General features: G+C 43.4%; 1 protein-coding gene across 1 annotated transcript; it reads left to right on the top strand.

The window, feature by feature from the left end:
• The first annotated feature begins 10,432 nt into the window (after positions 1-10,432).
• LOC124959085 (olfactory receptor 5B21-like) lies at positions 10,433-11,392 on the top strand. Its single transcript, XM_047517728.1, has one exon. It carries the CDS (start codon positions 10,433-10,435, stop codon positions 11,390-11,392), a length of 960 nt encoding a protein of 319 aa, XP_047373684.1.
• Positions 11,393-12,171: the final 779 nt, after the last annotated feature.

Consider the following 12,171-nt stretch of genomic DNA (forward strand, 5'->3'; position numbering starts at 1 on the left):
AATGGGACGGTATCAAACTAAAAAGCTTCTTCGAGCAAAGGAAACATCAAGAACATGAAGAGAGAGCCTCCAGAATGGGAGAACATCTGTACCACCTGCATCTCAGACAGAACATTAATCTCCAGGATATGTAAAGAACTCAAAAAACTTAACACCAAAAGCAAATAACCCAAACAATAAATGGGAAAGGGAACTGAACAGGCACTTCACAGGAGAAATATGAATGGTTGACAAGTATATGAAAAAGTGTTCAACATCTCTAGCAATTAGAGAAATGCAAATTAAAACACACCATGTTCAACTTCAAAACCTAATTAGAGTATGAGGTACTCCATATATGAATAATATGTCAAAATGCACTCTTTTGTCATGTAAATCTACAAAGAAAAAAGAAAAATGTTTAAGAATATATGATAGAGAAGAACCTACTATGGTTTGTTGAACATGGTAAGCATTCAATCAATACCCACAGAATGAACTAATAAATGAATGAATGTCTGTATATATGCATAACTGAACAAATAAGAGGCACTTATATGCAAGTGGGATTCAAATACGTGCTGAAGAGAGAAGACATTCAAGGTAGATAAGAGAAAGCTTTTATTTTTCCTTTACAGTGAAATCAGTTTAAATATAGATGTCAACATGGCTGGCAGTTTAGCTAAGTGCCAAAGCCCTTTAGTTAGACCCCCCGCACCACACACACAAACACACACACACATACATATTGTGTTAGTTTTTCATCACTGTAACCAAAATGCCTGACAAAAACAATAGGAAAGAAACTGTATATTTTAGCTCACAATTGCAGAGGTCTCAGTCCATGGTTGGCTGTTTCCGTTGCTCTGGGCCTGACATGAGGCAGAACGTAATGGTAGAAGGGCTAGCAGAAAAAGCTGCTGATCCAGGTGCAGTGCTGCATGCCTGTGATCCCAGCAGCTCAGGAGACTGAGGCAGGAGGAATGCAAGTTCAAAGCCAGCCTCAGCAACTTAGCGAGGCCCTAAGCAACCTAGAAAGACCCTGTATCTAAATATCTAAATGAAATACTTAAACGGACTGGAGATGTGGCTTAGTGTTTAAAACACCCCTACGTTCAATCCCTCATACCAAAAGAGAGAGAGAGAGAGAGAGAGAGAGAGAGAGAGAGAGAAAGGAAGGAATGAAGGAAAGAGAAACAGAAAGAAAGGAAGAAAGAGAGAGAGAAAAGAGAGAAAGGAAGGAATGAAGGAAAGAGAAACAGAAAGAAAGGAAGAAAAAGAGAGAAAGAGAGAAAGGAAGGAAGGAAAGGAGGAAGGAAGGAAGGAAGGAAGGAAGGAAGGGAGGGAGAGGAGAGGAGGGGGCGGGAAAAAACAAAAAGAAAGCTACCTGAGCTCCTGGAAGCCAGGAAGCAGAAACAGAGAGAGGAAGGGGCTGGAGAGAAGATCAAGCCTTCCAGGAACACCCCCAAGGACATGCTTCCTCCATGCCTCAGTAGTCCATCACTGGACTCACCTCTCAGTATCCATCACTGGATTAATCCACTGATGAGGTCAGAACACCCACCATCCAATCACTTCCCAAAATCCCACCTCTCAACATGAGACTTTGGAGGCATTCCAGATTCAAACCAACACACACCCCAAATACAAGTGCACCCAGGACACACTTTTTGACCCTCATCTGACATCAGTGGATTAAGTACCCACTTCGGTCTTCCCTACAACCTAAGCCCACTGTAACAACAATTTCTAACCTTTCCCCCTTGACTGCCTCAAGATAGAGAGACTTCATAAGTCAGCTACTCTCTTTCCCTGTCATCTTCTTGGTTAGAAATGTCCATGTGGACTTATCTGGCCAGTGAGCTTGAGGTGATATTGGTCCTAGCTTCTAGGCTTTTGGGGGTTACTTCCTCACTACCTAGAACAAGTCTACCACCAAATTTCTTTCCTTCTGCTGAATTTGCCATCTTCTCACACATTCTGACTCTCTCTTCTCTCTTTCCTTGAGTAATAGTGATCCTTCCTGCCTTGATTTTGCATTCCATGGGCCACAAGAAAACACCTGCTTCATTAATTCCACTCTGCAATACAGCAGGAAGGCACTTGGGGTATCCATGCCTCAGGAACATTGCCTCCTGTGCTCTACAGAACCACACTTTAAGGCAAGAACTTCATCACTGTTTTGTAAAGGGGAAAGTTCAGGTTAAGGGACCTAAGGACATACAATTTACAAAAGCAATGAAGCCAGTTGATCTTAACCAGTTTAACTGCAAAAGCCATGCACTTTCTACTTCCCTGGGCGCTCCAACTTCCAGTAAATTGGCTCCCTGGGGCTTATGCTGTTGGAACAATGAGGAGGATCCTCATTTGCACCTTCATTTCTACATCTACTTTGTGTCCTTCCCAGTTGGCACTTGGTCATCCATGGGGAGGAGGCAGCAGTCACATGGGCATTGCAAACTCATCCTGGCCTCAGGACACACAGTAGTTAGTTCTGATGGCAGATTTCCTTCTAATCAAGTCCTCCCCAGGCTAACACTAAGATAGACTGGAACTTTCTAAATGTGGAGTGACGGCAGGGTGAAGAAGCCCAAGCTGAGAAAGGCAGCCCCTGGTAGGGTTAGAAATGACAGGGGGTAGGTGATTTCCCCTCTCTGGATAGAGGAAAGGTGTCCCCAGACCCTGAATTCAAGAAACAACACAGACCAGATGAGGATGATGAAGGAAATGAGGGAGAAGAAACCAGGAAAGGCACAGCCACCGCATCTGCCTGCTCAGCGGGTACCGTGTGCTCCGCCAGGCATTTTCACAAGGGAGACATTAGTTAACTCTTACAGCAAGTCCAGAGGTCAGGACCATGGCCTCCCCTCCTTTTTCCTTTTCTTTATTCTGATAAAATGTACATAACATGAAGTTAGCATTTTAACCACTTTTAAGCATCAATTCAGTGTTATACAATACATTCACTGGAGCAAACTATGTTTCCTGCATGTATGAACATATCAAGCGGAGCACCACTGTTATGTATAACCATAATGCACTGATAAATACAAAATAAATAGAGTCACAATATTGTGCAACCATTGACACTATTTCTTTTCGGGACTTTTTCATCGTCCCAAACAGAAACTCCATGCCATGTTTGTGGATTTGCATCTATAGTTCTAATTTTATTAAAGAAATACAGATTGCTAGAAAAAAATTTATTCCACACTTGGAAATGATGGGAAAAGGTGAGTGTCATGTCGTCTCAATGTCACATGGTGGCATTGTGCAATAGTCTCACCCAAGGATTACTGAAGGCATGTGTCTGTTTTCACCCACTGTTACTTCTAGGTCTCAGACTTAATGAAGCTATATACTAACTTGTAGATAATTGTCCAGTCCTCATGCAAATCATTTCTGACTTACAGAAAAGATAGCCCCAAAGCACACAGTTTATCCTCATACCACTCCAGCAATCTTACTCTAAAGTTTCTTTACGACCTTTCCTAGGGGTATCCCACCATCTCAAATGCTTTTTTTTTTTTTTTTTTTTCTTCTTGAGGTGCTGGGGATTGAACCCAGGGACTCACACATGCTAAGAGAACACTATACCACTGAGAAACATCCTCCCCAGTCCTTTTTATTTTTTATTTTCAGGCAGGGTCTTGCTAAGTTGTTGAAACTGACCTTGAACTTGGGATCCTCCTACCTCAGCCTCTTCAGTAACTGGGAACATAAGCATGCACCACTACACCTGGCTCTAGAGTGCTTTTTCAACCACACTTAACATCTTACTGTTCAACCTGTTGAGACATTGGAGAAGCGCTTGGATATGGGTTTTTTATTTATATGAGAACCACAGTTTTAATCGCTTTGTAAATTGTGCTTTCACAGACTGAGGGATACAAGCCAAAATGCATACTAACAGCTGCCTCTAGGGAGAGGCTGGGGTGTGGGTAGACTACATGGGGATTTCAAAGACCTTGAATGAGTAATTTCTCTCATTTAAAGTACATGTCTGAAACATATATAACAAAAATATTCACATTTATTAAATCGCATGCTAGATATGTGGTGTTTATTTTATGAATCTTTGTCTTTTCAATTTTTTTTCAATTTTCAAAAAAGAAGTGAAGCTTTAAAGTGCTAAAGCCTCTTGTTAGGGCAAGATAGAAAGTTCTGTGTTTCATCCCAAATTATTCACCAAGCACCATTTGAGAGGATGAAGGTCTTGTGTAAAGAGTCACAACCTAGAATAGAGAAGACAGGGGTGAATATTTGAGGTCTAAAACTAATTAGCTGCCTGACCCTGGGTAAGCCACTTCTCTTTGAATATCATCTTTATTTCCCGTAAGACAAGCCCTGAGAAACTATGGCATATACCACTCAGCTTATACATTTCCTCTAACCAATACCAAGCTGAAAAACTTAAAAATAAGGAACTGCAATGCTTTGATTTTTCTGTGATGTGTCAACTTGTTTCTTTGTTTTCTTCCAGTACTGGGGAGTGAGCCCGTGGCACATTACCACTGAACTACAGCTCCAGCCCAGGTTCTGCTTGTTGTTGTTTTTGTTTTATTTTGTTTTGTTTTGTTTTTAGAGATAGGATCTCACTAAGTTGCTGAGGCTGACCTCAAACTTGTGATCCTCCTGCCTCAACCTTCTGAGTCCCTGGGATTCAAGGGGTATGCCACTATGCTTGGCAGGTTAACATGTTTTTTTAAGATATTATTAAAATTTCAAGCATAGGTTTGGGGGTATAGCTCAATAGTGGAATGTTTACCAATCCAGCAACACATAAAATAAAAAAAAAAAAAGCTTAAAATATATTTAAAGCAGACATTCTGATGAATTAACTTACATGGACCTATTGCCCAGTCTCAAGAATTATCAACTTATAGCCACTTCTGGCTTTATCTTATCACCACTCCCAGTCAGATGATTTTAAAGCAATTCCCAAAGTCCTATAATTTCCTGGTGCTCTTTTCTTTTAACGTAATAATACGTCTTTTTCTAAATTTTGTTAGTTGTTAAGAGAACTTTATTTTATTTATTTATTTAAATATGATGCTGAGAACTAAACCCAGTGCCTCACACATGCTAGGCAAGTGCCCTACCACTGAGCCACAAACCCAGCCCCCAAATACGTCTTTTTTAACGTAGGTGTCTCTGCTTTTCAGGTGTGCTGAGCATGTTTCTGGCCTTCCCCTCGGGACATCCAGTCCCAACTCAGAGGCTGCTCTATGGTTACCCCCTCTGAGAGCCCCTGGGCTCTGAAAACCACTGTCCTCTGAAACTCACAGGACTTTGGCTCCAGGAGCCTCAGCTGAGCCCACCAAGACAGTCTCAGAAAACCTGTGAGAGCTGACAAATGGATAAGGAAGAACAAGTCCCCAGCGATCACTAGGAGGTGATCAGCTCCTTACTCCTGGTAACCAATCCGTGGGCCCCTCCTCATGCCCACTGGCATTTCCTGTGCTTAGATGTTAGTTTCATTTCTCAAAAGGTCATTTTTTAAATTGCTGATGTAAGTAAACTACTCTTTACATTAACAAGGCCCCCAGTGCCTCCTCAGAGATTCCCTAGTGGCCAAAGCCAGGAGCGCTCCCTAGGAGGGTCCAGCCTCAGAATCCCTGCCCTAGTGTGTCCCCAGCTCCCCTCAGGGCTCCACCACTGCTGGGACACAGACTTTGACAATGGCAACAAAAGATTATGACAAGAAAAGGCACTTGCTCCTGGCCCTTACCCGAAACCACACGCACTTCCTCTGAACTCAGAGTCTCCAACCTCCTGCTCACTATTAGGGCCACACCAACCCCCAGTGTCCAGCAGGAAAGGTTCCCTGGGTCATTGTGTTGAATAGCTGGGTCAATGGTTCGCCAGTTTCCTGCAAACTCCCAAGGACCAAGACGAGTTTTCTTCAACCATACTTCATAGTCTGGAGGAGGAGGAAGGCTGCTCCCTGTTCCTGCTCAGCACTCCCACGTTCCCAGGATGCCACAAACCCGAGCACCCCCAGGAGCTGATCACCTGCTCTCTGCCTCAAGACCAAAACAAGTGCCTAAAATCTACAGCACACAATCTCTTCTTCCCTGAAGCTGAACATTCCAAGGCCCCTGGAGCACATAAAGAGGTGGGTGTATTTGCAGGACATCCCCAGATCTGTAAGCCTCCAAAGCCACCATGATCCAGAGGGGATGGAGCTGACCAGGATGTGTCCCCAGCTTCAGCCCTGATACCACACTCTCTGAGCCTTGTGTCTCATCAACAGGTCCAATGAGACTGTTCTACAGAAACGACTATAGGCAGGAGAACCTAAAGACACAGGTTGGATGAAGGGGAGTCCTAGCACTACCCCACACGGCTCGGCTGAGAGGATCTTCAGCCCTTGGAGGTGTATCAGGCTGGGGAGCACCATCCACCAAGGTTGGTGTTTGCCTATTGGAAATTCTGAGTTCCACCAGAGCTGATTCAGGACACTGAGGTTGCCTGTTCTCTTCTTCCTTCCCTTCTCCTAAAATGCACACCCTCTGCATCCACCGTTCTGTTAGTCTCTAAGCATTTCCTGAGATCCCAGGGCATTCAGAGCTCCTAAGCAATTGTTTCACGCTGCTCACTCTTTACCTGTCCATAGTCTCAACTTGTGTGGAAATGGAAGTTAACGTAGATCAAGTGTATGGAAATAAATGCATGTCAGGTGCCTATCCTGCTTCCAGAAGTTGTGCTAAGCACATGGACAAAAAGTAAGGAAAACAAGCTCAGAGGGATTGAGTAACCCTACCAGTCCCCAGTGAACCCTTTGCCTAGTAAATGTTTCTTGAGATTAATTCTCACTGCCAAGCCGTGGCAGCTCCCCATCTCCTCCACCTCACCAGACCTCCCTCGTTCCCCAGGCTCCAGCCGCAGCTCTCTCAGCCTCAAGTCTTCCCAGATACTGCTACCTTCTGCCCCCTTCTCTCAGAGGGTTTCAAATGCAGAGTGGGCACCACCCAACTCCACTCCTGTTTTGTGGCCACAAGTTTTTCACTTCACAAAATACTTAAGATGTTAAAGGCAAGTCTTATGCTATTTTGGACAGTAGTTCTTTAAATACTTTGAAGAACTACATGCATTCAAATATTTTTTAACAATTGCTATCATTGACAAAACCCTGTTCAACAATTCTCAGTACATCTTAATGATCAGAATCAGCCCCCAGATTACAACCACACACGACTCAGTTTGATGGGGAAAGTCTACTGGAAAGCTGAGGAGTGGCTTTGTGGGATCTGGAGGGACTTCCCTGGAGGTACTATGAAATGAGAACGTCACTGTAAGACTCCTGGCCAAGGCCACCACAACTCGGAGTCATTCACAGGTCAGCTCTGAAAGGATCTGGGGGTTGGGGTGGGAGCAGTACGGGGTTGGGTCCAGGACAATCCTGGGCCATGTGAAGACAGGGGGAGAGGGGTCATGAAAGAGGACAAACACCCTCATTTGCTGGTGAGCAGGATCAAGGAGCTCAACCTAAAATTAATGCTGATTATGTCATTGAAATGCGAGTGAGGAGTGTCACTATGGGATTGGGTTGCCCTGTTAGAAAAGATGAAAGAGATAATATTCATTTCTAGATCAGAGATGCAAGGACATTAGGATTTGGATAAAACTAAGTTCTCAAGAAAGTTAGAAAAGAAAGAGTAGACAGAAAGACATGGGGCAGCTGGTGGAGAAGCAGGAGTCCAGGGCCAAATACTGACTTGACTTTGCTGGTTAAACCTTGCAAGATGGAATCAAGAGATGCATATTCTGACCTTTTCACAAACAGATAGCTGATCTGTGAAGGCTGTGGAGCGTCTTAGTGCTTCTCCCACTGTCACATGATCACAGACCCAACTCTGGGAGGAAAGAGAGCCAGCAAGGGTAGAAAGGGGATTCCGGAAGTTCAGGAGCTGACTAGTTCTAAGGTCACAGTCTACAACTGGGCTTCTGTGTCCCTGGGGGTAAGTGAAGACTCTAAAAAGCGTTCAGAGGCAAAACAATTTTAAGGGAATCTCTTTCCAGAATCTCAGTGTCTGTATCAACCCTTTCCTAAAACCCATTTTCTTGGGAATGCATCTGTAAGGAAAGCTGTGCTCACTAATCATCTCCCCCATCCCCTCACAACTGCCCTCCTCTCACTTTTGAAAAGAAATGCATGCATCTAACCCATCTTCAATATTACTAACAGGTGTTTCACTACCATACAAAAAGCTTTCTAGGGCTGGGGTTGAAGCTCAGGGGTAGAGTGCTTACCTAGCACTTATGGCACTGGGTTTGATCCTCAGCACCACATAAAAATAAATAAAATGAAGGTATTGTGTCCATCTAAAACTAAAAATATTTTTTAAAAACTTTCTAGGATACCACACCAAGATATAATTTCAGATGTAGGTGTTAAAAAAGTAAATGACTTTAATATCTGCCTATAAAATTCTTGTAAGTGATTTGAGTAATTTTAAGTGTTGAAAGAGCAAAACATTTCAACAAAACAGAGGGAGAATCTTTTCTAAGTAATAGATGAAAAAATATTAAAAGTAATTTTGAAGACGTATCATGTGTGATTTCTGGCATAACTAAGGAACTCAGTTCATTGAACTGCATTTCCACCATAACACAACTCCTTATATTCCCATGTATTAATTTATGTTAACAAGTTTCCTCAGAACTTGCAATTTCATTACAAAATATTTGCCAGAGATTACTGCTATGAGGAGCCAAGGTACTTAGAGAGATCTTTGTGAGCTAGAGAACCTCATAAATTCTCCATAATTATCAGGTATAGAGCACCCTTTTTTTCTAGACAAGTTCATATGGATTCTTTGTGTGTTCCTGAACACACTGGTGCAAAGATCCACATTCAGACAGGAAGCTCAGGGAAGATAAACTCGCTGCTGGAGTGCAGGGACCAGGTGTGACTTCAAACACTCTTATTCCCAACCTTGATTCTGCTAACGAGAAATCAGAAGCCCAGGGAAAGGAGACTCATCCAGGGTAAGAGAGGAAACGGGTAGCAGCAGGAACTAGAAAGCAGCTCCATCGTGTCAGTCCAGTGCTCTTTCTGCCCTGCCCTGCCCTGGACCTGGTACAACATGTGGAGAAAGGTGAGGCTCTGTCTCCATATTCTTCTGCACAGTAACACCATGCTAATCCTAATCCTCAACACAAACCTGCTTGACATGGATGAACATGAATGGTGATATTCTCCTAGGACCAATTTTAAGGATGTAGCCCAGACCATCCAAGAGGAAGGTGAAGGGAAACAGAAGAGAGTGGAAAGTGTAGGGAGGAAGGAAAGACCTCTGGCATTTCCACTCCTCTCATGAATGAGCATCTTGGAGGGCAATCAAGCAAGTACCAAAACACCATTTCCAAGCTGCCATCTCCTAGGTGATGGGCAATTCAGTAGATTTGTGGAGGCCAAGATGGTTATGGCATAGAGGAGGGAATGTCCTGAGGGATATTTACATGCAAAACAGAATGAATTCTGATACAGGGTACAACATGGATCAACCTTCAAAACATTAAGGTGAAGGAAAGAAAACAAACAGAAGGGCACATATTGCCAGGCATGGTGGCACACACTTGTAATCCCAGCAGTTCAGGAGACAGGAAGGAGGATTGCAAGTTCAAAGCCAGCACAGCCGTTTAGCAAGTCCCTCAGCAAATTATCTCAAATATTAAAACATAAAGGGTAGGGAACATGACTCAGCGGTTAAGTGCCTCTGGGTTCAAGCCCCAATACCAAATTTGGGAGGGTGGAACATATGTAACATGAATCCATGTGTATAAATGTCCAGAATGAGGCAAATCCATGGAGACAGAATATAGATTAATGGTTTCCAGAACTGGGGGAAGGGGAGAATTGGGAGAGGCTACTAATGGCATGGATTTTCTCTTTTGGGTGATGAGAATGTTCAGGAATGAAAAACCAAGGATGTTTGCATGACTTGTCAATACACCAACAACCACTGAAGAGTAAACTAAAAATGGTGAATTGAATGCCATGTGAGTTACATCTTCATTTTGAAAAAACACAATGGAATAGGTTCAAATGGAGCAGTGGTCATATTGTATATTAGGAGGCACAAGAGATTAGGGAGGATGCCACACACTGTGTCCCTCACATTTAGAGATTATACTTTCGGTTCTTCATTTAGAGCACACAGAAATCCTGAGAGGAGGCATATTTTCCTCATTTCACACATGAAGAAACTAAGGCACAGACACCGCTTCTCCAGTGACTCGTGACCAGTAAGTGCCACAATGGTAACTAACATCCATGTCAATATGGCTTCCCAGCCTTGTGCTTTCCAACACACTGTGATGCTTCCCTTAACCTCTGTGAAGGGAGCCTAAAACTTGCGGGGTTTCTTCCCTCATTTGGCCTTGCACAGTGGTGGGCATACTCAAGAAATACTGTTTGAGTTCTTATCAATTGTCACCTCTGCAGATGACATCTGAGGAACTCGCCCTTGCTAGCAGCAACCACACCCTGGTAACCAAGTTCATCTTGCTGGGATTCTCCAATTACCAGGACCTCCAGGAGCTTCTCTTTGTTGCCTTCCTGCTCATCTATGTCATGACACTTGTGGGAAACCTGGGAATGATGGCACTTATCTTCACTGATTGCCGTCTCCATAGTCCCATGTATTTCTTCCTCAGTGTCCTTTCTTTCATTGATATTTGTTATTCTTCTGTGGTCACACCCAAGCTCTTGGTCAACTTGCTGGCATCTGACAAGTCCATTTCTTTTGAGGGATGTGTGGTTCAACTGGCCTTCTTTGTATTGTTTGTGACAACTGAGAGCTTCCTACTAGCCTCCATGGCCTATGACCGCTTCATGGCCATCTGTCAACCCCTCCATTATAGTTCTCTCATGACCAAGGGGTCATGTATCCAGTTGGTGGCTGCTTCCTACGCATTTGGTGGCATCAATTCCACTATTCAGACTGGGAACGTCTTTGCTTTACCTTTCTGTGGGTCAAACCAGGTACCACACTACTTCTGTGACATCCCACCCCTTCTCCACCTAGTATGTGCCAACACAACCACAGCAGAAATGGTCCTCTATGTCTTCTCCGCTCTGAATACCTTTCTGCCAGCCACAGTCATTCTTACCTCCTACAGCTTGGTCTGGGTGGCCATTGGCAGGATGCGCTCAGCAGCTGGGCGCAAGAAGGCCCTCTCCACATGTGCCTCACACTTCCTGGCCATTGCCATTTTCTATGGCACTGTGATTTTCACCTATGTCCAACCCCATGGATCCTCTAGTGATTCCAATGGACAAGTCGTATCTGTCTTTTACACCATAATAATTCCAATGCTCAATCCCTTCATCTATAGCCTCCGCAACAAGGAGGTAAAAGATGCCCTGCAGAGGAAGCTCCACGTCAACAACTCTCCCTGCTGAGTCCCCAGAGCTTGTTGTTGGAATGAGGAAGGCATAGTATTTTCCAAATCACCTGAAAAATTGGCCTAGAGCAGACCTGGTTCTGAAGAATATGAAAGTGAGAAAGGTAAATGTTTTTTGTACAGAGCATTTTAGTTAATGAGCACCTTATTATCCATTATGGTACTGAATCCTTGACACCATATTGTTAATGGCCATTGGTAAAATGTTCCCATGTCTCAAACAAAAAAATAAGTTAATTAGTTATGTGAGAGTGTGGATTCAACATCAGGGATTCCTCACCAACACAAAGGATATTTCAATTACACCACAGCCACAGGTTAAGTCTTTATTGGTAGTTCACCAGCTTCCAGGAAACATCAGAAAGAGGCAATGCAATCATTTTTATTTTGCCACTGATTTAGTGACATGGGAGTGTATAATATGTGGCTCAGTTCTCTCTTCCTATTCCAAAAAGAAAGATTACCAGGATAAAGATATTCTTATATCTTATTGCAACTACATTTCGCTGAGCTGTCTCAGGCCTCAGGATCAAGAGAGACCTCTCCTCATACATCAGTTTTCTAGCAAGACATATTTGCATGTCTCAGAATTCCCAAAGGTGTCTGGGTATGCAGGGAGGTGTATGTGTGCATGATGTTTGGACAGTTACAGCATTATATCAGAAACTGTGTTTTGGGACATGGTTCAAAACCCTTTTTACATAGTTGCTATGGCAAGTATATGTGTTTTAGAGAATCACACAAATGAAAAAGCTGAACTCTAAGACCTAATTCAGG

This window comes from Sciurus carolinensis, chromosome 11 (assembly GCF_902686445.1).
Source record: "Sciurus carolinensis chromosome 11, mSciCar1.2, whole genome shotgun sequence".
NCBI lineage: Eukaryota > Metazoa > Chordata > Mammalia > Rodentia > Sciuridae > Sciurus > Sciurus carolinensis.

Bases quoted from the DNA above. Each gene is read 5' to 3' on its own strand.
- LOC124959085 (XM_047517728.1), top strand. From the start codon at position 10,433: ATGACATCTGAGGAACTCGCCCTTGCTAGCAGCAACCACACCCTGGTA.